Source organism: Macrosteles quadrilineatus, unplaced genomic scaffold (assembly GCF_028750875.1).
Source record: "Macrosteles quadrilineatus isolate MER2022 unplaced genomic scaffold, UCM_ALF_1.0 Scaffold_13__1_contigs__length_4303367, whole genome shotgun sequence".
NCBI lineage: Eukaryota > Metazoa > Arthropoda > Insecta > Hemiptera > Cicadellidae > Macrosteles > Macrosteles quadrilineatus.
This window is the reverse complement of record NW_026542606.1, coordinates 1,220,597-1,247,828: the sequence shown is the minus strand read 5'-3', so window position 1 is coordinate 1,247,828 and position 27,232 is coordinate 1,220,597. Positions and strand designations below refer to the sequence as shown.

Genomic DNA, 27,232 nt, shown 5'->3' with positions numbered 1-27,232 from the left:
TTTACAATTTGTTTCCCATTAATACAGTCATTTAAAACCTCGTTTAACCAAATAATACGATCTAATCATAAACAATGAATTGTCCCCTAGTTATTTAAGGCCAGGCGCACACAGGCGATTTTGAGTCGCGCAACAGTTGCCCGACTAATCGGGGGACTGTTGCGCGACTCACTCGGAGACTCTGAAGTCTAGCGACAGTTGAGCTGGAGTGCGCACACAGGCAACTTTTTAGTCGTGAATCTAGTCTTGAAACGTGTTGGAAATACATTCGTTACAGCACGAACGAATGGATTTCAATGATACAGCAATAGTATGTGCTTTGCTGCTGAAGTTTCGTGCGCGAAAGAAAAAGAGAAGATACTGGGTTCATCCCATATATAGTGAGCGACTTGTGAAAGGACAGTTCCATTTTGTACAATGACTTAAAAGAACACCCAGAGAAGTTTTTCAAATATTTAAGAATGAGTGTCGGGAGTTTTGATGAATTAAAATCAATTAAAATCAATTGTAATTTTCTAAAAACTTCACACACACAACAAGTGAGCAAACACTAGTGACAGTTCTGGCCACGAGTAGCTGAACTCCTGGGGTGAGACTGGGTGACACAGCGACTATTTAGTTGCATGTGTGCGCATCTACACTCGTTTCAATGGATACCAAACCTGGAGCGATAGTCCCGCAACAATTCAGTCGCAGAGCAGTCGCTGGCAAATTGGGTCCGGGAACATCGGTTGCAACAGTTGCGCGACTGTCCCCAGACTGTTTTCTTCGTGTGCGCACTCCAATTTAAAACAATGTTAAACATTTTAGTCGGGCAACTGTTGCGCGACTCAAAATCGCCTGTGTGCGCCTGGCATAACCAAACAGTAAAGCACAAATCAAGAAATTAACCTTAAAATAATAGAAACAAAATTTCGTCGACACTAGCGCCCAGTGTGGTGTACATGAACTAGACATGAAAAACGAGCTTCAAAATTTACAATGGGATGAGAAGTCTGCTTGTGTTGGTTAGTCTATGCTAGTACCCAGTAACAACATATCAAAAATCAACATTCGTGCATGCTAAAATTTGTGCATCTTGGAATGGCGGCTCATTTTCACTTTTTTGCCCATATTTCACTAACCGTTAAAAATACAGAAATCTTGTTGAAACAAAAGTTAAAGAACACACAAAAGTACATCTTTTACTAATTTACATGTTTGCCCTCTATTGGTTATTGAGAAAAACTTAAATTAATATTTTAAAACAGATAAATTTTGTTTGATTTCTGTCAGTTCAATTTTTTTCTAACAGATATTCCATTGTAGTGGCCCTGCTACAAGAAAAATCCCTTAACAGCAAGGTTTACATATGAAATGTATAAATTAAAAAAAAATACATAGCTATTGTAAAATACCCCCACCACAGTAAACCTGCAGCCTAAGCAAATTTCTATTTGCCTGATTTTATTTTCAATTAAATATATTTAAATTAGGCTACATGTAATCATCCTTTAACTTAGGTCTACAATGGAAACTCCATGTACAGTATCGAAACTTAAATTTATTAATTATAATACAAAACTGATAGTAAAAGAAAAGAAAAGTGTTCACAATAAATTGTACAAACAGTGGGAAATTAATTTACTTTAAAATCTTTAGGCTACGCCTATTACAATGGTTTTAATTTAGGTTCAAGTGTTATAACTTACTGCAAGGATCTTTATCTCAGGTGGGGTGATCGAGGGGCATTTGAATTTAATCTTGTGATATAAGCCTAATTAAATTTTGTTTTAAAATATAAAGTATGTTCGAATTATAGATTGGTTGAATTAATAATAGTTCTGAATAAGTTAAGCTTCTATTAGTTCTTGACTTTGAATTTGAGTACAAATGTCCAAAGGTTAGGCCTAAAAAAAGTTTTAATGGCTTCCAAAGGGAAAAATGTCTATTGGAGTGATCTCACCAAAATTGATGTCTTCTTTGCAGCAAAATTCTTGATGTTATAAATGATTAATGTTCGTAACAAGGATGGGTCTTCTTTCAACAAATTCCACTAATTTTGTCCGAATAATGTACTTTTTTTATAAAATTTTTATATTAAATATGTAGTATCCAATTTACATCTTCATACTATCTTGGTTCTATTGGAAGTGATGAAGGTCTGATGCATTGTTGCACTCACATATGTCAATGCTGACTTAATCACATAAAATTGTAGGCCACCGAAATATATATTATAACAAATTTCATTTGCTATAGAGCTATATTATAATTTTGAAAAGTTATTTAAATAAAATTATATTGAATTTGAAGCAATTTTGTTACAAAAGTTATAGGCTATTATATATTTACATGAAATTATGTTATTTGAAAATGTCTATATTATATTGTATTAAATTGATTACCTATTGGTCTGCATGGACAATTAATTACTATATATGGTTTGAAAAGGGATTGACATTTAGATAAAATGAAGAACATATGGTGGAAATTAAATTATTCTATTAAAAAAATATTAGTGAAAATATTGAATTTGTTACATACATTAGGTTTAACGAGTAATTTTGTTTGCTGATACAATAAAGAGTGTTTTTGTAGAATATTAATAGCTTAGAATGAAATACAGTAGACTCCCTCTTATCCGGACTCCTCGGGACCGAGGCCAGTCCGGATAACGGGTTTTCCGGTTAAGCCGACGTCCCCAAAAACTTGTTTAAACGGACCGTTTACTGTGATATTCAACTTAAATTTAGGAGAGCATTGTATTTAGTCACATGATAACTGGTCTCAAATCTTTCCCATGAGAACAGTTGTTTCAGTACCGCCCACTTCCTGCCAATCTAGTCCAGTTAAACCAATGTTAAAAATGTGTCCGGTTAAACCAATGTGCTGATAAAAGTTGTCTGGTTAAAGAGATGTCATTTCCGCCGAGTGTAGTCCGGTTAATCAGATGTCCGGTTAAAAGGTGTCCGGATAAGAGGGAGTCTACTGTAAATAAATTTACCAAGTTTTATTAAAATATATCAATAAACAAGCAAATTGCAACGATTTACAAAATTCTCCATAAGAATAACGTAGGGATTTTAAATTTACAATTTTTTGAATTTTCTCAATAACCAATAAGCGTACAAAAAACTTTAACACACTAAATTATTTGTTTTTAGGTCTTCAAAATGGTCTAGAGAGAAATGTGACGCTCGTGTCACAGCCGAGCCGCTATCAACCAGTTCAATCCGCTTTAGTCGCGTACACTGGAGGAGAGTAGGGAAGGGGTAGAGTTAGGGACAGTCGTGGCCTGGAAACTGGAGCGGAGGTGTCATCGAGAAATATCGACCAATACACTCTGGTCAGCTGACCTCAAACTTAAGTCTAAGATATGTCTTTTCTGAGGGCATATCTAAGAGCGAGAGTGATCGCGGCCAGTGGTGGCTTGATCCAAGACATATCACACTAAATATTTCCCCCCAGCATCTGCCTTATTCGGAGTGAGAATATATTTTATTCCATATTGTTTATTTTTATACTAGTCAGATATAACCCAGGGAATTTAGAATATAATTTTATTATATTATTTTTTATGTAATAAATTACCCTTGGTTATATCGCTCACAAAGAAATAGCAGAGATAGTCTTTTCTACGGATTGTGGCCACAAATGTAGGCAAGATGGGCAAGGAAACATTTAACACACTAATTCACACTCTCTGACATACACATAACATACACGGATCTATCTCTTTAAACTGTATTCTATAATCTATCTATCTATGTCTATCTATTTAATATGCTAGTTATAAGTCAAGGAAAATTGTTAAATATAAAATAGTTAAATAGTGTTCAGGAGGAACAGGTAATAAATATAATAGTATAAGATAATCAAAGGTGAAATAAAACATTAAGTGCAGTAGGAAGTGAATAGACACCAGAAGAATAAATGGAATATCGGTCTCAAGGCCAAACCCCAAGCGAGAGCCTTATCTCGTCAGCAGGAAACGGCACTAAGATAACGGACAGTTAGGATTCAGTTAGGCGGTAAAAATAGGAAGGTATTGGGTATTGGGTATGGCTAAAAAGGTGCACGGTCAAATTACACCAAACAACGATTCAAACAGGCGCGGACACATGTCTTCCATTCATTTTAAATATCATTTGAAAGAATTATATAAATATAAAGTCTGATAATGTGTGTCAACAAGTTAAAATGAAAATATTTAGAAAATAAGCAAACCAGTAGTCAAGTTTTATTTCATAATAATTAGTAATAGTAATTTCCATCCATATATCAATAGTTTTCTCACACAAAATTCACAGTTAAAGTTAAGTAGTTATAGTTAAGGGTAGTCCGCAAAATCATATTTTCCGAATCACTAGGACATATATCGGAAATAAAAAAATAAAAAAATAAAATAAAAATAAAATAAAGAATGATTAAAAATTATAAAGAAAGAAATCACACCAATACAGAGGTGGAAAGCTAACGCTAAACACCCTACCTCTAGCAACTGAATAATGATTAATCAAGAATAGAAGACATACGGTAATAAAGACATTTGGGAATACAAGAACTGCATTCTTCATCAAGTATCCCATTCATGAAGCTGAAGATCTTCGTCAGACAACTGAGTAGTCTCCACATCTTGCCAGATCCATCATCATCAACATAGATATTATAAATCATTACACTATCTCCATCACCAAGATCATTACCACCACAGTTAATCTATATACATCTCTACACCTACATCTCTCCAGCTCAATAGGAGCAGCTTCAGTGAGAACGTCATACAAGAAATTTTATGAACAGTCCCGAAAAGAGTAAGGACAACACGACTGAATGGTATAAATACAGTAATTCAAAACGTCATGGCAGGATCGTCAAACTGAAACTCTCAGGCACGTCCGAAGAACATCATATTTACTCAGCTACAGTACCAAGAAATATTACAATAAAAAAAATAAATAAAAAAATATATATATATTACCGATATACTCCCGCCAAAACATTTAGCTTACTTTTAATTAGTTTAAAATTAATATAAGTTAGGGCCATCAACAAGTTCATAGGTTATAAAAAAAGTATATTTCTGCAACTAGGGAACAAATAGTTTTTTTTTTTATGCTAAGTAACCAGACGCACATTATCAAGACACAGTCAATGTAGCATTAAGGAAGACATTAACACAACTCAGACATCCGAAAAGCACCAAAGCCCTCAGAAGTACAGTGGTGACCGTCGCTCTGGCACGCCGCTGCAATGCCCATGAGCACCACGGAGCCACGCCGCGACGCGCCGCACTGGAGAACGCGAACTCAAACGGCACCACCACTGTCACAGAGTACCCAAAGTCCGGCCCAACCACCAAGGGTGGCACCACCTAAAACCCTACCTTCCCACCTTACCCAAAAAAATTTTTGTTCAAGCCGGGGAGGTTGTGAGACTTGCGTCAGAGCCGAGCCGCTATCAACCGGTTCAATCCGCTTTAGTCGCGTACACTGGAGGAGAGTAGGGAAGGGGTAGAGTTAGGGGCAGTCGTGGCCTGGAAACTGGAGCGGAGGCGTCATCGAGAAACGGGAATGATACTGATAAGTTGTAGAATTAGCAATTATTATTAGATACTTATTAATCATGTTCTAATTCTTTCAGTAAAGGGGGGGGGGACTAAGGGGTTAGGGTTTCTATCATTAATTAAATAATTATATTATGTAAAAACTGAGATAACAGTACCTTTCGGGCCCATAAGGCACGAAGGGAGTTTTTTAGCCTATTCTTAGTTATTAGTATACAGTAATTGGTTGAATGCATTACTAAATTTCGATCATCAAAATGGCTGTGATATAGATGTGGCTTGGCTCCGTTAGTTTAGTTAATTAATACAAATATTATGACTTAGAATGGTAGCACGCACAAGAAATCTCTGAATTTAATTGAGCTTCAAATCGATCCTATGAGCCCAGTAAGCCAAATTTCATCAAAATCGGACAAACATTACTCAAAAGATGTGACTGGGCGGGATCTAACAGAGTGAACTCTTTTTTGGAAATTCTAAGCTTTAAAATATCTTGCTTTGACAGTTAGTAAATCATTTTATTTTTTTTTACTTCCGCCTATACAATAGAACCGGTTGTTACAAATTGTTATACACAACTTCAGATTATTAAGGAAAATTGAATCTTTTTTGATTTTGGTGTTAGTAAAATGTCAGACAGGCGTAACAAAACAAAATTCATGTAAAGAGCATTAACATAGATCTCTTATGGAAGAGGAGTCATTGTTTCAATATTAGGTAAACGCAAAATAGTTTATGAATGAATTAACTTACCTGGAAATAACATTTGGTGGTGATTTTATTGCTGAAATTTCCCCAAACAGTTAACTGTTCTCGGTTGTATTTTCTTATTAATACATCCACCTGCAAATTGAATCCATCAGTTGTAGATAAAAGGAATTTTAATCAATGTCAGTGTTTATATAGAAACTACAGTATGTGGCAGCAAGCTTCCAATCATTCACTAGTATTATACAACTATGATAACCAGTGTGCATGTTTTAAGGAGAAGGGTGGTCATTGAATGAATGGTATGAGATCTTTTACTGACTAAGGACGGCTTTTTCTTTAGCCAGGACCATTTTTTAAGAGCCCAATGATCAAGGACAGTTTTCTCAGGATCAGACCTGATTACCAGGTGAGATTGTATCCTCTCAACATTGAGCTTTTCAAGGAGAAGTATATGGGATGTGTCTGAAAAGAACAGGCTACAAAACAGGGACCAAACTGACTACTGAGCGTACATGTACATTAAGGCCTGACTCCTCGACTGCACTAGGTTGTGTGACTCTACGCTTTTTAATGTTGAGTTTCAGCTCAGCATCTAAACATGTTATCTATATAAATAAAACTAATGGCTTGTAGGGACACAAGTTCCTGAAAAGCTCAAATGTAAAACAAATTATTGTAATATTTAAACAAACTCAGAATGAAATTATCTATGTGTCAGGAGAGATATCCCTGTACAAAATTTTTTGTTGTTGTGAAAAACAGTTTATTGTTTGTCTTTGTTTGCTTTTGTTGTTGTTATTTTGTGACGGTCAGGCAGTTTTTGACCGTATTTTTTTAGTGTTATTATGGATAACAGCCCAAAGCCAGAATTGGGTATTGCCATTAATATTGGCAATCGTGTCGCAACTCCGCTAGCCAGCATTGTCTTGCAATTTATTTGGGGTTTTGTTGAGTGTCACAAAGTATTGAGTACATCGATTGCTACATCACGTTCGGTTGTTTGGATCGTGGCATGGAATGCATGGCCTGATTGTTTTGCTGACACGAGGGGTCATCATTCTGTGTGGCGTGTAGGACCGCCGAACCTGGGGTAGTCAATCAGAGAGGAGCTTGAGGTGTCGGCGAGTCGCGGTTATGCGCTACCTTTCTCTTCCCCGCGGGTGGGCATGTCCATTTACTTTAATACTTTGATACTTTAAGTTCCCCAAACATGTTCAATTTTAAATAGTTTAATCTAAATTTTCTGTATTTCCAATTGTCAGTAACTTATTAAGAAAGTCTTTTTGTTCATTTAACACTCCGTAATAAATTAAGAATTGAATTCTCTACAAGCTGCATTCTTTTATTGAGTTTCTACCCTTCCCGTGCGTGGTTGTTACATTGGTGTCAGTGCGGGGTCAGATGCAAGAATTCTGACAAAATGGAAGGTAAGTACCTAGCTTCTATTGTCTAAAAAACAGTTCTTGTTTTAAATTAATCAAACTAATACAAATATTCTCTTCTTTACAAATTAATGTATTAGTTTTCACTCGGTCAACTAACAGCTTTTCTATTTAACATTTCCTTTTTTTTTGTATTTCGATAAAGTAGTAGGCTCATTTAAGTGTTTTTTTTTGTTTACTGAAACTGAAACGTAACTAGTTGTTATAACATAAGTTGCCATGAAGCCTGGCGCAACTAAGAAAGAGGTGGCAGTGTGCTGGTCAGGAGGGAGATTGGTGGTTTTAATTAGACTCATACAATTTTTCAGTAAGGAAAGACAGTAATTTGGTTCGTATTTTGATTGTCATAAAAGTGTACTTTTAGTCTGGTTGCCACTCAGTCTTTTGACATTTGAATTAAATAACTTGTGTTTTGTTGTGATGACTTGTCTGTCTCCCTTCTCGATTGCACATCAGGACAACCCTCTGTTGAGCCGGGCTAATGGAGTTAAAAAACATATTTATAAGTAGTGAATTAGAATTTGGTGTTGAGTAAGCCTGTCATATGCATCGATCTCTATCATTACTACAGCTGGATCGCGCGCTGTGTGCTGGGTTTTCTCCATGAACCCTGCTGGTACATTTTTTAACCTTTTAATACTATTGATCATCACAGAATCAAATTGTTTAGTTGAAACAGCTGTTAAGATTCTTTAATTCCATTTAAATATGTGTACTCATAAGAATGACATGGGGAACTCCAGAGCCACTGGGGCGGAGCCCCTTTGACGGATCTGCACCAAACTTAACACAAACCATCCTTGAATAATGCTTAATAATGCCTAAAAGTTTCATTACAATCTGCCGAGCGGTTTCAGAGTCCATAACGTTCAAATACACAAACTTCCTCTTTTATAAATATAGATTAATTCTTAAATCTACTAAATACGGTTTGCTATTGCCACTTTTTAAATTAATAATAAAACTGTTATCAATGCTAATGATTAATTAACTTAATTTAGCATACACACTCATGTTTTTAAAGTTTAATCTTATGTTTTTTATGCATTAGGAGAGGACCCATGCTGATCCGCAGCTTTAAAATAAATATATTATCCAAGAAAATCAAATTTATGATTTTTGATTGAGTGATACAGTATCTTGAGCTTAACTGATTCAAACGATCAATAAATCAAATTAAAGCCTATACGTTACTGATTATTTTGAGTCCAAAACATATAAAAATCATGAACAATACTGGAGCTATTGATTTTTAATCATAGAAATAATTGTAGCGTGTCCCCGTCCCTAAATCAAGTGTAATATTTAGTTGTTTTTTTGCTTTTGTATTTAGGTCAAGTTGTAACAGTTTCCTTAGTTCTTTTCGGCTTTTTAGGCTTATCTAACGGCGAATCACGTGATTTCAATGCAAGTGTAAGAACAAAGAGACGCGTTGAAGTTACTATGATCCCGTATTGGAATAGGGAGGGGGCACACGGGCAATGTCATCTAGGTATTAATCGCACTTCACCCGTTGTACCATTATTAAAACAAGAAATGTGCCTGGCTTAATATTCTTTTAGTAAATTATTATTATTAAGCCTCTTAAAATACAGGGGTCTGGGGATATCTTATTTACTAAATGCATACTACCTTTTTGGCTTGGAGCAGCAGGCAGTACCTGGTTAAAATCTCCTCCAAACAATGTTGTTTTTCCGCCCATTGAAACTTGTCACAGTACTTACTTAATGAACAAATATATTACCTGTACCTATGCCTGTACGAACCTATTTCATCTTTATTCCCAGGTTGATTTCTAGGAGTAGCCGTAGGAGGAGCCGTTTACAAAATATTGATTAAACACTACAATAAATCTCAAACTAAAAATGTTTGTAAATATACAAACAAATTGTAGAATAAATCTTCAAATATGTTATGAAATCAAAACAAATCAGAAGTTTTCCATTTAATCTTGAATCGTGTATTATTTAGACAATGTGGTTATTTCATGTTAAACATTCCTTCGACAGAACAATAACCTTTAAGTTAGAAGAAAAAACTGCATTATTTTTTCAGACATTCTAAGTTCAATTCCTTTGATTTGAGCCATCTCCTATGATTCTGCTACTTATCATACCCTTAGCTAATTTACTTAAAAATACACAAGTTTGCAAATTACACGGTATAACAATTGATTTTGACTTACTGAGACGTAACTAAAAATTCTTAATCATAATAGGTAACGTCCCTGGTTTTATATAGTATATATACAGTACATTGCAGAACTGACTGGCAAATGAGTAATCTAAATGCAACATTGGTTACTGGCTTAGTGATAAATCGCGATCAGCTGTATTGAAGTAAACAAAGATCAGCAGTAAATGGCTTCTAATGATATTCTTATGAAGAACATTTTACGTTATATCTCATTTTGAGTTAAAATTTTTGGAATTTCACTTTTTTTTCCGTCGTCACGGGATCAAGACCTTAAATTTGAGCCTTCTCCCGTAGTTCTACGACTTCCCAGTCACCCACAATTTTGCCGCAAAGAATCGACTTACGTAATTAATATTTAGATTAGAGTTTTGTCTGAATACATTGCTCAGAATTATATGTTTGTTTGTTATTTTTACGTTTTATACATTAAAGAAACCGAAACAAGTCTTATCTCAAATTCTGTCTGTCTGTCACAGACCAGAAGGCATTTTACGCTACTCCAAGAAAACTAGAGTACCGATCATTATTCTAATAATTTAATTGTATTCACAGGATTGGCGAGAGTGGCTTTGGCGATTAAAATATGGCCTCACTATTTTGGAAACAAAATAACAGACGATCAAAGTTTTTTCCCTATGTTTACTACATACGTCATTTATAAAATGCTAATAATCTGCTAAGGAATACGTCATCTATTAAATTACGAACAGGTGTTTGGATAAAGATTCTTTTTCTATCTGTCACTGATATGTTTAAATGTTGTTTACGAATACTATGTAACCATTTCCGATCACGTTTGTAAGCAAATCCAAAACCAAGTAAGATTAATAACCATGTGGCTTACATAACGAGTTTGATTGATTGCAAGTACAATAATATATAACTGTAAATTAAATAAAATAACTAGCCATCATCCAGGTTGAGAACTGGAGATTCTGTGTGTATCAAGTTCTACTTCAGTTTTGATAACCGGGAAAAAGACTGTGAATCAGTGTTGTACAGGTCTGGGTAACTTACATTTTTTAAATCATCAGGGCCAAAAGCCTACAATTGAGGTTTCCACTCATTAACGGCGTCTCGAATGCTGTTGTGTCAAGTAAAAAATCACAACTACACTGGGTGATCGCGGATGTTGCTGCGATCTTGGAAGATCTTTGCGATTTTGTTTTTCCAATGTGTTACTTTCGGTTGCAACCCACCGCTATTGCGCTGAGTCCATCTGTAGATCTGAATATAATAAGGTTTCAGCTGACTACAAGATCCCCGTCCCAAGGAACGGGCACACAGCTAGTATTAAAATATTTTAATGTGTTTCCTACCGGCAGTGGTAGTCACACTCATCTGTATCTCTTAACTAAGGGCAGTCAGTAGAGAGTATGTAAGATAAAAATTTAATGCTTGGAAACCTCTTATAATCATAGGTTAGTTGATTATTCAAGGGCAAGTGTAATTGTGTGTCATTTCCATATGAATGTTGTCTTCAATTTTATACACTATGAATTGGATATGATTGGTACGAGTTCAACTGAATCAGTCCAAGACAATTTTATTTTTTATTTTGACAATTGTATTTTGAATGGTTAAACATAGTTATTAAAAACTGTTATTAATAAAAACATCAACTAAAATTTTGCTCCAACAAAATATTAAATTTAATTCTTTCAAGTTAAATACATCAAGAATTGTACTGATGTGAGTAAATTCTGCATAAAAAACTGAAGAGTTTGATATAAGATCTCCACAAAATTGTCAAGGATTACTTAAGAAGAGGTAAATTAAGATTTTAAAATTCAAATGTTAGGTTAATTGTTTATTTTTCTCTTGAATTCATCATGAAAATTAAATCCATCCAACTAGTTTTTATAATTGTATTACTAAAATATGTTTTGATTTCAAAACTTGGTAAGATTTCAAAGTTTCAATACTTATCAAATAATGAACTTGATTCTCAGACTGACTTGACTCTAAAGTATCTACTCTTTCAATTTAACATTATGAACACTACAATGAACAAAATACTATTAAATAAGTATTACAGAAAGAAGCCAAAATTATGGAAAAAGATGTTTAAAACAAAAATGTCAAAAGTAGAGAGTCTATGTTACATTATTTTACTTTTAATTTTACTAAGTGGCGATATAGAAACAAATCCTGGACCTTCATACAAAGTTGAAAATTATTCTATGAGCAAGGATCAGTGTCCTTAGTGCCTAAAATATTTCAGTCGACTAAAGCCACACATTAAAGCTTCACACAAAGATTTATCTGATCTAAAAATCTCAAAATCAAAATTACCAAATAAACAGCTCAACCAGAAAGCTAAAAATCATAATAAGATAAATACAATAGCATGCCACTCTTCTGAAGCAGGACCGTCTACAGATAACCCTTACAGAATGGTAATACCAGCAACAAGAGATCCCCGCTATGTACGGCCTTACTACTCATATTTTGACGAAAGCAGTGATGATGAAATATTACAAGAGAACAATCAAAATAAGTCAACTTTACTAGTTACAAATACTGTAACAGAAGATATATCTAAAAACCTTACTTATAAAAGATCCTCTATAAAAGATAATAAAACAAGATTTACTAGGAATGATTCACAACTAAACACCTCAATAGATACCAGCAGTATTAGCATTGATAACACAGGTAACAAAAAACTAAAATGTTCAATTTGTAAAAAATATTTTTCAGTGAAGGGTCTTAAAATTCACATTAGCAAATCTCATCCAGAGAATGGAAGGAAAGAGATAGTTGACAAAATAGTCAACAACACAAGTAACAAAAACAAAATAAAAGGATTTACATCTAATAAGACCAAAAATTCTCTACAACATAATGAAGACAAAATAGCACTGTCCAAGCCTTCAGTGAGTAAAAAAATTCAAGATAAAATAGACACATTTGAAAAGACATTTAGTATAATTTTAAATAATGAAAATGCACCGAGCATTGAATACTTAAATTCAGTTGTAGTTGAGTTAGTATCGGAACTTACCAAAGCAAATAATCATCTTAATGGACCAAAACATCCTGCACAAAAATTTTATGAGGCTAGGAAAAATAAAACAACATTTGCCTACAATGACAAAAAGTATTCAGAAACATCAAATCCTCAAAGAAGATCTAAACGTGATCGAGCTAGAAGACGAGAAAAATATAATCATCAACTGATTCAATATTTATACTACAATGAAAGAAAAAAATGTGTGAGAACTGTGCTTTCTGATGAACAGAAATTATGTAATATTCCAATAAGAGAATTACAAGAATCCTTTCAAAACAGATGGTCAAAAGAAAATAATGGAATGTCAAATTCATATAATATAATTGATGAAACTTTACAAAACTCATTAGACACAGAGGTTGAAGTCAAAATTACCTGTAAAGAACTTTCACAAGCCTTGAAAGGAATGAAGATTGACAGTTCACCTGGCCCTGACCGAGTGTTAATCAGAAGTTTAAAGACATACAATTGTATCCCAACAATATGTAATCTTACAAATATTATGTTGAAATTTAATTTAGTCCCAGAAAGTTTTAGGGAAGCAAAAACTATTTTAATATATAAAGGGAATGATCCCGCTGATCCTGCTAATTGGAGACCAATTTCAGTCTGTTCAACTCTTAGAAGATTGATAGAGAGAGTGCTGGAGAAAAGAACAAGAAATTACATAGAACTTAATGTCAACCAAAGAGGGTTTGTAGCTCAACCTGGAGCCTTCATAAACCTAGCCCTGGTCAATGGATGTTTACAAGATGCAAAAACGAATAAAAAAGACTGTATGATTGCTATGTTAGATGTTTCAAAGGCATTTGATTTTATTGGTCACGCACATTTAAAAAGATGTCTCCAATCAACAGAAATGCCTTCAATATTAAAAAACTTGTTAATAAATTTAATACAAGATAACTATACAAGAATTAGGATTAAAAATACTAAATCTGAAAAAATTTTATTGAAAAGAGGTGTTTTTCAAGGGTCTCCCCTTTCTCCAATCTTTTTTAATCTAGCTATAAATGATATCTTAAATACTATTTCAGAAAAAGAAGTATCTAACAAATTTGGATATAACATTAATTCTAATTTAGACAATATTAGCATCGCTGCCTTTGCAGATGACATAGTGTTATTCTCTAACACAGAAAAATCAATGTCTAAATTGATTAGGACAACAAAAGAACTACTTTCTCAAATTGACCTTGATATTAATATAAATAAATCAAAAATAATTAATATTAAGAAAGGTAAACTTGTTGAAGAGGACATCTACATTGAAAATGAACAAAATGTTATTAAATTCAATACTCTAAAACTTGGGGGAAAAATTAAATATCTTGGTGTAAATTTTGAAAATGAAATAGTTTTTGATAGGTGTGGAGTTATACAAAACTTTCAAAAAGATCTAGAAAGATTAGTTGGAACTAATGTTTTAGGTCCAAATCAGAAATTGAATATCATAAATCAGTACCTCTGGCCTAGACTAACATATATTTTGCAAGTAACACCAAACGAATTAATAAGTATTACATTTCTTGAGGACATCGATAAAATTATTAGAAGTGCAGTAAAAGAAATTCTCACTCTACCAAGTGACACACCCAATTCTTTCTTATATTCCCCTAAAAGATTCAAAGGTCTGGGAATAATTCGAGCAAAATGGGAAAGTTCTATACAGCATATAAATATGTGTGTAATTCTAAAAAACGTACAAAATAGCCATGTAAACGGGCTAATAAACATCCCCCAAAGAATTACCATGTCACTTCAAAAACTTCAAATAGAAATTGATGATATTTTTACACATGATTTTGAATTTAAAGAGAAAAAAAGAATTGGTTTAAATTTGAGATCAAAATTACAGTTGAAAGAATTTGAACTTTGGTCTAAATTACCATGTAAAGGTAGAGGAATAGAATTATTCAAAGAAGTGCCTAGTAGCAACACATGGATATATTTAAAAAATGGCCTTACTACAGGAGAATGGATCACTTCATTAAAAATGATATCTGGTGTTGTACCAGTACGCAGCGTACCAGGGCGAAGCCAGGATAGAACCCTTTGCAGACATTGCAAGGAGCCTGAAACCCTTCCGCATGTCCTTGGCTCTTGTCCCTTTGGTGCCTTACTGCGTAATGCAAGACACCATGCTGTAAGAGCAATGATTGCAGAAGAACTACGAAAAAAAGGCTGGCAAGTAGTAGAAGAAATACATTGCACTGAAGATGGTGGATCGAACAGAAGATTGGACATTTTAATTTATGATACAAAATCTAAAAGTGGAATTGTAATTGATCCAACAATAAGGTTCGAAACATCAACAAACCAACCCCTAGAAGTAGATGAAGAAAAGAGGAAAATTTATAGTAAATGTGAAACTTATTTAAGAAACAAATATAATCTAAATTCAATATCAGTAATTGGCATAATGATTGGTGCAAGAGGGACTATTACAAAATTTTTTGACGAATTAAAAAAAAATATAATCTTCCATCAAAATTAAAAAATGAAATAGTCATAAAAGTGCTAAAAGAATCATGTAAAATCATTCAAAATCATTTATATGGACAACGTTATTAATCTATGTTACATGTTATTTATATCGTAAATTTAAGTTTTTTTTTACTGTGTCTAATAGGCAAAGTTTATTAATAAACTCAGTTTTCAAAATAAATAATAAATATGACACTCAAAATAAAGGATTACACACTATCACTGTAAACTTTTAAATTGATTGTTAAAACCAGCAAATCTGGGCTAGTGAGTGGGGGAAGTGGAGTTAGATACTTTGATCCTAAAGGTTTTAGTTCAAATCCTACCAATTGTTATTTACGTGTTAATGAATGAGATTATGGTCCAGAATAGAACCCAACTTAAAAAGACAAACAATATAAACATTTTTCATTTTAAGATTAATTTAGTTTTAAGAATGGTGCAGTAAAAGCCCCATTACTCAGGACGAGTTCACAGGCTACTAGATGGCTTTTTTACACTCAGCTCAAACAGTAGGCCAGTGTACTTGCTGCACTCGCTTGATAACTGTTATTAAAAAGTGTTAGACTGGGGGCTTTACACCTCACTCACCAGTTCATCGGCAAACTAGATTGTAAAAGTATCGCAAACTATTGTATGTATTGTATAGCAAACTAGATTGAAAGTAAAGTGTGTGCACTCACAGTTGCTTGTGCACTAGCGATAAGGAGGACTAACTATTACAGTTCCTGTTAATGGTGACAGCCATGTGTTAGATATTTTGGTGAAAAGCCATTGTCAAACACATCATTCCAGGAGATACATTACATCCACTTGATTAGCTTTGTTGATGGTTTATTTCACACACACTCAACACAAGACATAAATAAATAGTTTTATTACAATAAGTCTTTCAAGGTAAACACTTTTTTATTTATGTGTTGTTTGTTATGCTAATCAAGCAGATGCAATCCCGCATAATCATGCCAAACAAAACCAACAACAACTTAACTCCGTTATTTGACAACTTTTTTGATTCTGTTTCATCTATGGTTCATCTCTGTTGGCTTTCCGCCCAAACATCTAACACATGGCTGTTATCATTTTGAACTGCATGACAAGTACTGTAATAATAGTCCCATAATAGTCAATTATAGCGATTCTAGGGCTATTCCGATGTATTTGAAGTAGGATTAGCACTGGAGGAAATGATTAATAGTGGGAGTTTTAGGTTGTGCTAGCCAATAAGCCTGCTTTTATACCCTCCGACTAGTAGCGTGTAAGTTGCCCTGTGTGATCTAGTCTGATAAACAAATATAGTTCATAACAGGAGCCCTGAGTGTCTTCCGTTCCTCACCCTTTCCAACCAAGGCTTTGCCTAGGTCATAAAAAAAGTGTGTTTCAATTTGATGAAACACTATGCATTTACATTGCCTATGATATTCTCTTGAAGTTAAAACATTACTAAAACTACTACTACTATTACTAACCTCGTTTATAAGTTTATCATTGTTCATCTTGATATCAATGTTTATTGGGATCTTGGGGAACTCTTGGAAAACATCACTGAGCAGTGGAATTCTCCGATCTTCCTCGCTGCCTGATCCTGTGTACGGCCTGCCTAGAAACATACAGTCCATTGAGCTATAGTCATATCTGGTGGGAGCACCTACCAACTATATCACTGGAACGCACTCTGGGTCCCAGAACCGTGCTGAACTTTGGGGTTGCATCTGAGGTTTGCAGGAGCTCTTAAGTGGGCACGAACACGCTTCGCGTACACGACAGCCATTACAGAGTTGTCCTCGTGGCATTTAAAAACACCCTGCAGACTCTTTGCCTTCTGCGATCGCGGCTACACTTGTGAGCATATATTACGGTCTCGGCGATACCGTGATCGTGGCAACATTTGTCACCGGTGATTGTGATTTTCTTACGACGTTAAGAGAATTAATGGAGCGTCATCAATCAATGAATGAAGGTTTGGTGATAGGAATTGATGGAACTCTCGGCCCATAGCAGATTCAAGTGCAATTCACTGCCTTTTCCTTGTTCAGTAAAATTCACATACAATTCCCAGTCTTCAGATCAGCTATTAACCATGTTTAAATATGATACAGATAAATAATTTTTACTTAGATATTCATTTATTAATATTGAATTTTACCTTATACATAGTAGCCATTTTATTCTATTCTTCATATATATATATATGAATTTGAACGGATGGTGTTTTTGCCTCTGGGGACATCAAAACGAAAAAGTAAATCGGTCCTGTGTCTAGGTCTTACCATGAGACCTACAGTAATAGCTTATTCCCTATACGGGAAATTTGCTAAAAAGGTGATCCAAAGGAACTAAATAATCATAGGCCCACCTGCTTTTGGATCGATTAAATCTGCAGCTTTTCTCGGTCAAATCATTTAAAAAGCAGTTATTCGAGTTTGTTTTTTTTTTTACAAATGCTCTTATAAGGTAAATGATTTGTTTATGCAGATTGTTGTACAGTATTATCAATATTATTGTTTTGTTATGATTATTGTATTGGCACTATTCATGTGTGTTATGTACAGAACAATCATTTGATCATTTTATTTGATTTGAATGGCTTTAAATAACTACATTCTCATTTCTTATGTTCCCAATTTGTTGCAAAGTGCAGATGAAGCTAAAGCTTACCTGGATCGAAGTCGATGGGAATAGTAGGTAAAAGTGGTGGCAAGTCATTGTAGTCAACATCTCCAATCATCTTGTCAAGTCCGGTGCTGCGGAGAAGGCTGTGGTCGTGAGACACAACCACCTGGTTGTCCTTGGTTAGGTGACAATCCAGCTCCAGCATGTCAGTGCCCAGGGCGACTGCTCTGTAGGTGATCGAATGATTTGAAGGACAGATAAACAATGTTTGATGCTACCCTTTTCAAAACTAACTGCTATAGCGCTATAGCGATGGTGAGAACCAGTTTAAGGAAGTTTCGCGTTCACGGATATATATATATGTCTGTGAACATGATAACATTTTGAAGGGATGGTGTTTTTGGCCGCTGGGGACATCAAAATGAAAAAGTAAATCGGTCCCGGGCCAAGGTCTTACCATGCCACCTACAGGAATAGCTACTTCCCTATTCGCTAAAACTTAATAGTAAACATAGTAACCATTTAAAGACATGTTATGACAACACTACAGACTTAATTATATACACAAAAACAAAGAACTATGCATACGTCAATACACAAGTACAATTCCTTTTGCTTATTTTTTGCCACGAAGAAAGACATTCAAGGGAATTGGCCCTATTGTTTTAAAACTCAAGGGCACATTTATTGTTATATCTCTGATTTGCTGCCGACACATAATGAAGACACCTCTTATCAACTCAAGGCTACTCAAGGCTAGGGTCAATGGGGTCAGGGTGTATTGTATTGTATTGTATTGTATTGTCAACTGTAGGCTACATTATTGACACTTCCAGGGCTACTGAAATTCATCAATGGCACAAAGAAAATAGTGTCTTGAAACTTGAGATATTGTTAAGACTAGCTAATATTTTGTAAGAGACTTATTTGGCCTATGTGTTTATATTTACAAAAGAGCTTTTAAGGACAAATGATTGTACAAGAAGAAGTCATGAATTTTCGAACTTAAGATTTATAATATGGATTTTTAGCATGACAGATAGCTTGTTTCAGATGTGGTGGTTAAAACTAATTTCCATATTGAGTCTGCAATGTGATACCACGCTATCTGGTTTTGGAAAATTCTGGCACAAAGACAATTTTTTTTTAGTTTGATTGATTATGGTATAAATTGGTTTTCTTTTAGGGGTTTTAGGAGGCTTTGCTCCTAAAAGCCACTAGTTATTATTTAAGAAGGATCTACCAAAGTCAATTCAAGATGGCGGCTAAACATGCTAATGTTCCTGAACATGCCTCTACGGTACAAGCTCTGGACATTATAAAACTAATTTGTTCCCAATGATTGTGTGCTTGTTGTGCTCTTAACAAATCAGAGCTTGTAGTGGGTGGAGCAAAAATAAATAAACTGTCATTTAGAAGTTAGAATCGCATGTGAAAATGACTAATCTACGGATTTTTTAAATGATTTTATAAATATACTTAAAGAAACAATTAAAAAGTTTCAGTTCAGCCAGAATATTTTACAGTTTATTTAAACTCGAGAAACACTTAGTTTTTTTTTGTAGGACCATGTTTAAGTGGTAAACAGCCGGCAGGTGGATCCCTCTTAATTTGTTTAAAGAAGCTGTGTGGACTTGTGAAATCACGTGAGTTGAGCAAGGTTTACACTAGCATGTAGCAGTGGCACCACTAAATCGTGCCAGTTTTAGTGTCACGGCACTAGTGGTTTACACACAAAAGTACAAAGCCATGCCACTGTTAATGGCGTAGTTTTAGATTACGACAGCTGTTAGTAACAGTGATTGATACGGTTATTGAGGAGTTATTAGAAAAAGCACGTGACATCGTGAGGCGGATTAAACCAAGGAAACCAAGGCCCTGTTGGGAAAGGAAATCAATTAGTAGAAGGATGCTCGATGACTTGCTCTTCTGCATTTTTATAAGCTTATTACTATAGGTGTTTCGGAAAACGCAGATTTATCCTTGGTTTTTTACGGTCAAATAGGTTTTTCCATATAATAGAATATTTCATCCCAACGAATATTCTTTTGCATTACAATATTTACATTCTGGGACTATATTGCAGAGATACATTTCATATAATTCGATAAATCTCTTGATTTCCGCAGGCTTCCATCTATCTTACTTCTTTTTACCTTCTACCTTTTCCGGCATTTCAACCTAAGCTTTTTATTCCTGAATCTGTCTATTTTTTCTGAATACCATCGACTCCATCACCTGTCCATCATCTGTTTCTGTGATATTAACTCAACATACACTTTATTTCTTTAAATTTATTTCGTTAAATAAACCTTCACACCAAAACAATCAACAATAAAACGAGCTTCTAGATGTACGTTACTAGCACTGGCGCTGTGGTCTACACGGGCCACAGGAAGCGGCGCGTCAGTACAGATGGCGGATCACTGCTACTGACGCCACTAATATCCCTTTTGTCATATATTAGTGGCGTCAGTAGCAGTGATCCGCCATGTCGCTCCACTGCTACACTTCACTAAAAATGGCGCGTCAATTAGGGTTTAAACGGTACAGTTTTGGCGCCACTTTGAAGCCAGTAAAAGTGGCACCACTGCTACCAGTCAAAAGCTAGTGTAAACCTAGCTTTTGACAGTTTTGCTTCTTTACATTTAAACATTGTGAGTTTTTTCTTTGATGCTACGCAGACTAATCAATATTTACTTTTAAAACTCTCATCTCAACACTTTAAAAGCCAATGGGGCACAGCCCCTAGTCAATATATTGAAGTGGGAATAGTTCAAATCCTCGGAGCTGTAGCTTTATTTGTGTAAAATTTAAGTCCAATTGGACAAGTTTTTTTTGCATTTAGTTTGTACAAACAAGCAGACAAGACCACACCTCATATCTATATCTATATATATATATATATATAAATATATATATATATATAATACGTGAATCCGTTTTTTGTTAACGCAACTCCTCCCTTATTTGTAGACCAATTTTAACGTTTAAGGTGTCAAAACATTTGTCTCAATATGTAGTTTTGCAATAAGGTTTTAGAATTTTAAAATCCCCACTCTTAAGGGCGTGAGACCCTCTCAAAGGTCGGGTTTTCCCATAAGAAATACATAGAACAAATTTAAAAACAAAAAACAGCTGTTTATAAACTGACACTCATTACCTTTTTGGGAGTAAATATTAATGTTTGTAATCAGTAGGTTAAAACCAAGCTAAACAGTTAGTTATTTATAATCAGTTTTGTTGGAAGAGCGGAAAATGCCTCAAGTTCAAAGAAGAAATATTGAAAACAGGAGGAGACAATTAATTAATAATAAGATATCTTATGCGTATGAGGAGAGTAGAGAATGACAAGTCTGGTCTAACAGATACCCATCCAGATACACGTGCACTTGGTGAGATGAATGATATTTGTCAGTTCTGTTATACAACTTACTTTGGAAATGCAAAAATATACAAAGCCCATAGTGTTGTCACGGTGGTAAAGTAAACTTGCCTAATGTCAGATCAAATGAATGCATGCAAAAATGGTTACTTCTGACACTGACAGATCGAGATAGTCCAAACATTTAGTAGAGACTATAATAATGCCTTGACTATGATAAGTTCAAAGTAGTAAGATTGTACCAAATCTTGGCGGACCTTATGTTTTTATTGTAAACCTTTGTATTACTCGCTCTACTTTAATTGAGAAAAACACAAATGGATTGTTTACTTCTAGGTTGTGTTGCCAATTCCTCGGACTAAAGAATTCACCAACACAGTTCAGACATTTCAAGTCATAAATAAGAAGTTTCAACCCCCAAACATAAGTGAGGAATTAGTGTTAATGTATTTAACGATAGAGTAGGTACGGCCAAGTTTAAATGGATGGGTCCCCCACTGAACAACGTGAGAATGTTCTGATGTGGGGCATATACTGTGACTGACAGACAACATGTTAAGATACTAAAACCAACTTTCAATGGTGTTGCTGCTTTAGCCTATTCATAGCAGATTATGGCTGGCCAATTGGTAACCCAGAGTTTGTTGGTAAAAAATTGAGCACATGAAATGGTTGATATCACCCCACTTTTCAGGTTTCTGTACGGAGAAAATTTGTTTGATTAGGGGGATGTCTCAAATCAAATAAATAAAATTCACAAGTTTTTAGTAAGGCAACAGTTTTCTTTAACTCTCAATGCTGGAAAACTTTGTTGCAACATGTTAGCTCGAATCGAAGCAGATCGTTTCATTAGAAGTTATCAGTTAAAACTAAGAACATGTAAATAATGTATGTGAACCTTGACAACGCAAATAGAGATATTTAAAATTAGTTTCTAACAAGTGTTTAAACAACTCTAACTAGAATTACTCGAATTTAAGCATAACGTTTCCCACGGTGTTATGTTTAATACTATGAGACTCATTGAGCCGCACGGGTTCTCTAGTTTTTAATATTTACTGATATGTTATGCTTTCTTATTGATATTTATCCTTACAGATCATCTGTTGTTTTGACTATTGAAGAATTGAATACCTACTTGAATTAAAATGGGGTACAAAATATTTGGTGGAGTATATACTTAAGTTTTATTACTGTAATCAACCTTAGGTCGTGTTTACACGATACCAGTACAGGTACCCTACCTCAATTAGGGCATTTCAAGTTACCTGAGACAGGTATCATACCCGTCTACTGTTTCCTTTGAACACGGCTTTACTAAATCATTGTTTTATCGTCATTCTTTTACATTTTAAGGGTATTGTTACCAACGTCTCTTAAAAAAATTCTCAAACGGTTCTTTAATTTTTCTACCATTACAAATGTGTTTTCTGAAATTTTAATTCATTATCTTGAGTTAGACCGAAATATTTATTCCAGCAGCCAATTCCACTGTTGCTCAATCAGCATTAGGCTACAATAAATGCTGGTTTTCAATAACCAAAACCAAAAAATCTATAGGGCCAAGGTTTATAAAATGAAAAAAAAAAACAACTAAATGAATAACTCTTTATTTATTCAAGCAAAGTTAGGGCCACATGGCCCTTTTTTTTACACTTAACCTGTTTATAGCACTCTGGGCAAATATTAAATATAGGCCTACTTTCAGAAATTAACATTTTTATATTCTACCTACTAACAGGATGTTTTACCCTGGATCCGAAAATGCAATCAGTGTTTGTGGGAATGAATTCTAAGCATCCAAAAAACAAAATTAAAGAATACACATTTAAGGTTCATTGAGCGGTTTGGAGAGTTAGTATGTGAAGAGCAAACAGCTGTTTGTATGCGATGCAAAACAAACTAACCCACTACACACTATTCCATGCACAATGGAATCAATGTATTTGGAACAAATCAATCTGAACGAGTCATCTGAACAAATCCTTTTGATACCATTAATAGAGATTTGAACGAGAACAAGAGGTTAGAGGTGAGGCTAGAGATGAAGAGATGATTAGAAGATTCATTAAATCAGTTTTTGCAAAGACACAAAACAACCTTCTATACTATAATATAAAGATCTAATGGTGTCTGTCTGTATGTGTGTTACTAAATGTAAAAACTACTGAACTTACTGGGCTTAAATTTTACAAAAATATTGCTACCATACCAAGGATGGTAATAGGACTATTCACACTTCGATACTGACCCGTGGGCGAATGGCCGCTTTGGCTTTAAAAGTTCCGAAGTGAGGATTCTAAAAGTTAATATTGATTGGTCTCCATGGCTGCCATGAGAACACTCACAATGTTTACGTTTTGCTATGCCACCCAAATGTAGAGCCTTATTATGCGCAGCCACTCGAGTCAAGTGGCTCGCGACCGCGACTGCTCAGTCGCTTGGGGTGGCCACAGGTGTAGCTAGGGGTAGCGACAAGTGTGGCGAGGTCACGCGTTTGACCAAATTTTATACAGACTTGTATGTAGTTTCTCAGAGTGAATAAGTAAAGAAGCTAAACTATTTATTTTACTTTAGCGTCGTAAACGTATACGAAACAAATGTATTGGGAGGCAATCCGTTACTAAAAGATATATGTTTTGTGATAACTTTAAATATATTATTTTCTGATACAACGATATATAATTTCTTAATAACTGTTGCACCCTCTTGGTCAGGTAGTTTGCCTAAATTGAGACAGCGTAGGGGTTGGGCCGTGTGGTGTGCGCCGCACCCATCGAAGTATAATAACACAACCATTTTTTACTGAACTGAGATAGAGACCTCTAATTTGCGTTGTTGGTTTTCTTTTACCAGGACCTTCAAAATGAGGGGTCACTCGTTGGGGCTTATCATTTAAAACTTTTGAGTTTCCTCCAAAATCCTCAATTTTGGGTTTGATAAGCAAAAGGTTATTAGGCTTAAAAAGTACTTCATAACATGCCAAAAAGGTGTGTAGAGTTTAGTTTTCCTAGTGTGAGCCGCTACAAAATTTACAGGGGGTCTCCAGACTTGGAAAGCTGCAAGTTAAATTTAACTTCTGAGAATTTCAATTGGCTGCCATTTTTTACTTGATTGAGATAAAGACCTCTAGTTTGCGTAGTTGGTTTTCTTTTACAAGGACCTTAAAAATGAGGGGTCACTTGATGGGTCTTTGTATTTGAAACTTTTGAGTTTCCCCCAAAATCCCCCATTTTGGGGATGAACACCAAGTGGCGGTTATGCCCAAAAAGTACTTCATAACATGCCATAATGGTGTGCCAAGTTTAGTTTTTCTAGTATGGGCCGTTAAAAAAATAACAGGGGGTCTCCACACTTTTTACTAACCCTGTATATATATATATATATATATATATATATATATATATGTGTGTGTGTGTGTGTGTCCGTCAGCACGATAACTCGAGCAAAAATGATCCGATTTTGATTAAATTTGGTAGAACAGAACAGAACTTTCAGGAAGTCTGGGACGATACTGTACCATCTTCCAGGCAGAAATCTATGGCATCTTGGCTTGTGCCAACCTAGGACTAGCCAGACGGTACCAAGACAGAAGGATAGTGATTTTATGTGATTGTCAGGCTGCTCTAAAAAGCTCTTGACTCAAATGAAGTTACCTCAAAACTGGTCTGGGAGTGTTTCAACACCCTCTGCAGACTTGCATCACAGAGCTCTGTAACTCTCGGCTGGGTCCCAGGCCATGTAGGCATTGGCGGAAACGAGAGTGCAAACTGGCAAAAAAAAGCGCGAGCATGCCATTCTTTGGACCAGAGCCATTAACTAATTGATAATTGATAATTGATTTTGTGGCATCAGCAAAGCTGCCGCTAAACATGTAATCAACAAATGGTCTAGTGGACAACACCTTAAGACATAAGACATATTTTATTTACACAATACGTTCTTTATAAAGAACATTTCATACATAAGAACAGGTGTTTCGTCATAGTGATGTATTATATAGTAAAATTAATAGTTAAAATAATTAAAATAAACTCATGTAGGATATCAGAGAATTTTTATCTACATTATAGGGTTCTCCAAAAATTCGTCAAGTGAATAGTAGGCTTTCTCAATTATTTTATCTTTTATTTTATCTTTGAATTGAGTAGCATTTAAATTTTTAAGATACAGGGGTAATTCATTGTACAATCTAAGTCCCATATATTGAGGGCTGTTCCTAAAAGTCGTCAATTTGTGATGTGGTAATCTAAAATTATATTTATTCCTTGTATTATAATTATGTGTAAATTTGACTGCATCTGACAAATTTTCCTTAGTGTTATGTATCCAATTTAGAATTTCATTTATGTATAATCCAAAAATGGTGTGAATTCTAAGATTTTTAAACAGGTTTTTACATGATTTTCTCCTTCTTGATTTGGTTAAGATTCTAATAATTTTTTTCTGTAAAATTAGTAGGGATTTGACTTCTGTTGACACTCCCCACAGTATGATTCCATACCTCAAGATGGATTCAACGTATCCATAGTAAACTGTGATACATGTATCCTGAGGTACACAGTTTATCAGGTGAAAGAAAGCAAAAGAAATAGATCTTAGTTTGCCTTTCATCTTATCTATGTGAATCTTCCAATTAATATGAGTATCAAGCAATACACCCAAAAATCTATGAGATTCTACTAAATTTGGAATTTTATCAAGAATTACATTGTTTTTTTAAAGAAAATTTAATTATATGAGTTTTGTCAATATTCAGCTTTAAACCATTATCTGTAAACCAATTTTTCATACAATCCAAAGTGTTTTCAATTGATACAATTAAGTTATTTACTGAATCCTCTCTTATGATTGCTGTTGTATCATCAGCAAATAAGATTAAATCTCTGCCAATAGCTTTTGGAAGGTCATTAATAAAGATCAGGAAAAACAGAGGGCCCAATATTGACCCTTGAGGTACACCATAATTAGATAAATTCCAGTTTGACATATGTTTCACACCGTTTTTGGTCACTATTGTTCTATACTTTCTGTTCTGTAAATACGAGTCTAATAAAGAAAAACTTTTACCCTTTATACCGTAGTCTTTTAATTTAGAAAGCAAAATTGAATGATCCACACAGTCAAAGGCCTTAGACAGGTCACAGAAAACACCAGCAGTAGTTTCAGACCTGTCCAAAGCCCTTGTAACATCATTGATAAATTCAATCAGTGCACTGTTGGTGCTGAATGTCTTTCTAAACCCAAACTGTTTTTCATAAAACAAATCATTGCTGTTAAAATAGTTTACTAGCCGGAAATTGATAACTTTTTCAAATATCTTTGAAAAATTACTTAAAACAGATATTGGGCGGTAGTTATTTATATCGGTTCTAGCCCCTTTTTTGTATATCGGAGTAATATGAGAGTATTTCAATTTTTCCGGGAAAATACCACATTCAAAACATTTATTAATTATATCTGAGAGGGGTTCAGCAATTTTATTTGCTACTGCTTTGATGAGTGAAATGGGAACTTCATCCCAACCCACCGATGTCTTATTTTTCAAAGAAAATATTATTTTTAAAATTTCATTTTTGTTGGTTGGTTCAAAGTTGTACAGTGAACACCCCTTTATATCCACAGATATTTTCATATTTGGATGGACACCCTTTACAATAGGATTTGGCAAGTTTAAGCTATTAACAACATTTAAAAAAAAAGAATTAAAAGTTTTGGCAACAACATTTTGGTCTTCAATTAATTCATTATTAGAGACTTTTAATGAAATATGATTGCCACAACTATCCTCTTTTCTAATGCCTAATTCGTTATTTACAACTTTCCACATAGCT

General features: G+C 34.5%; 1 protein-coding gene across 3 annotated transcripts in view; it reads right to left on the bottom strand.

Annotated features, from left to right (window-relative positions):
* Positions 1-27,232, bottom strand: part of LOC129004951 (lysophospholipase D GDPD1-like) — a 98,345-nt gene that overhangs the window by 60,269 nt on the left and 10,844 nt on the right. For all 3 annotated transcript variants that reach the window (XM_054433673.1, XM_054433671.1, XM_054433674.1), the window contains 3 exons: positions 18,059-18,240; positions 16,870-17,000; positions 6,302-6,391 (listed from right to left, as the gene is read on the bottom strand). In XM_054433673.1, coding sequence (XP_054289648.1) covers positions 6,302-6,391; positions 16,870-17,000; positions 18,059-18,240 — 403 coding nt within the window. The remainder of the gene's footprint in view (positions 1-6,301; positions 6,392-16,869; positions 17,001-18,058; positions 18,241-27,232) is intronic.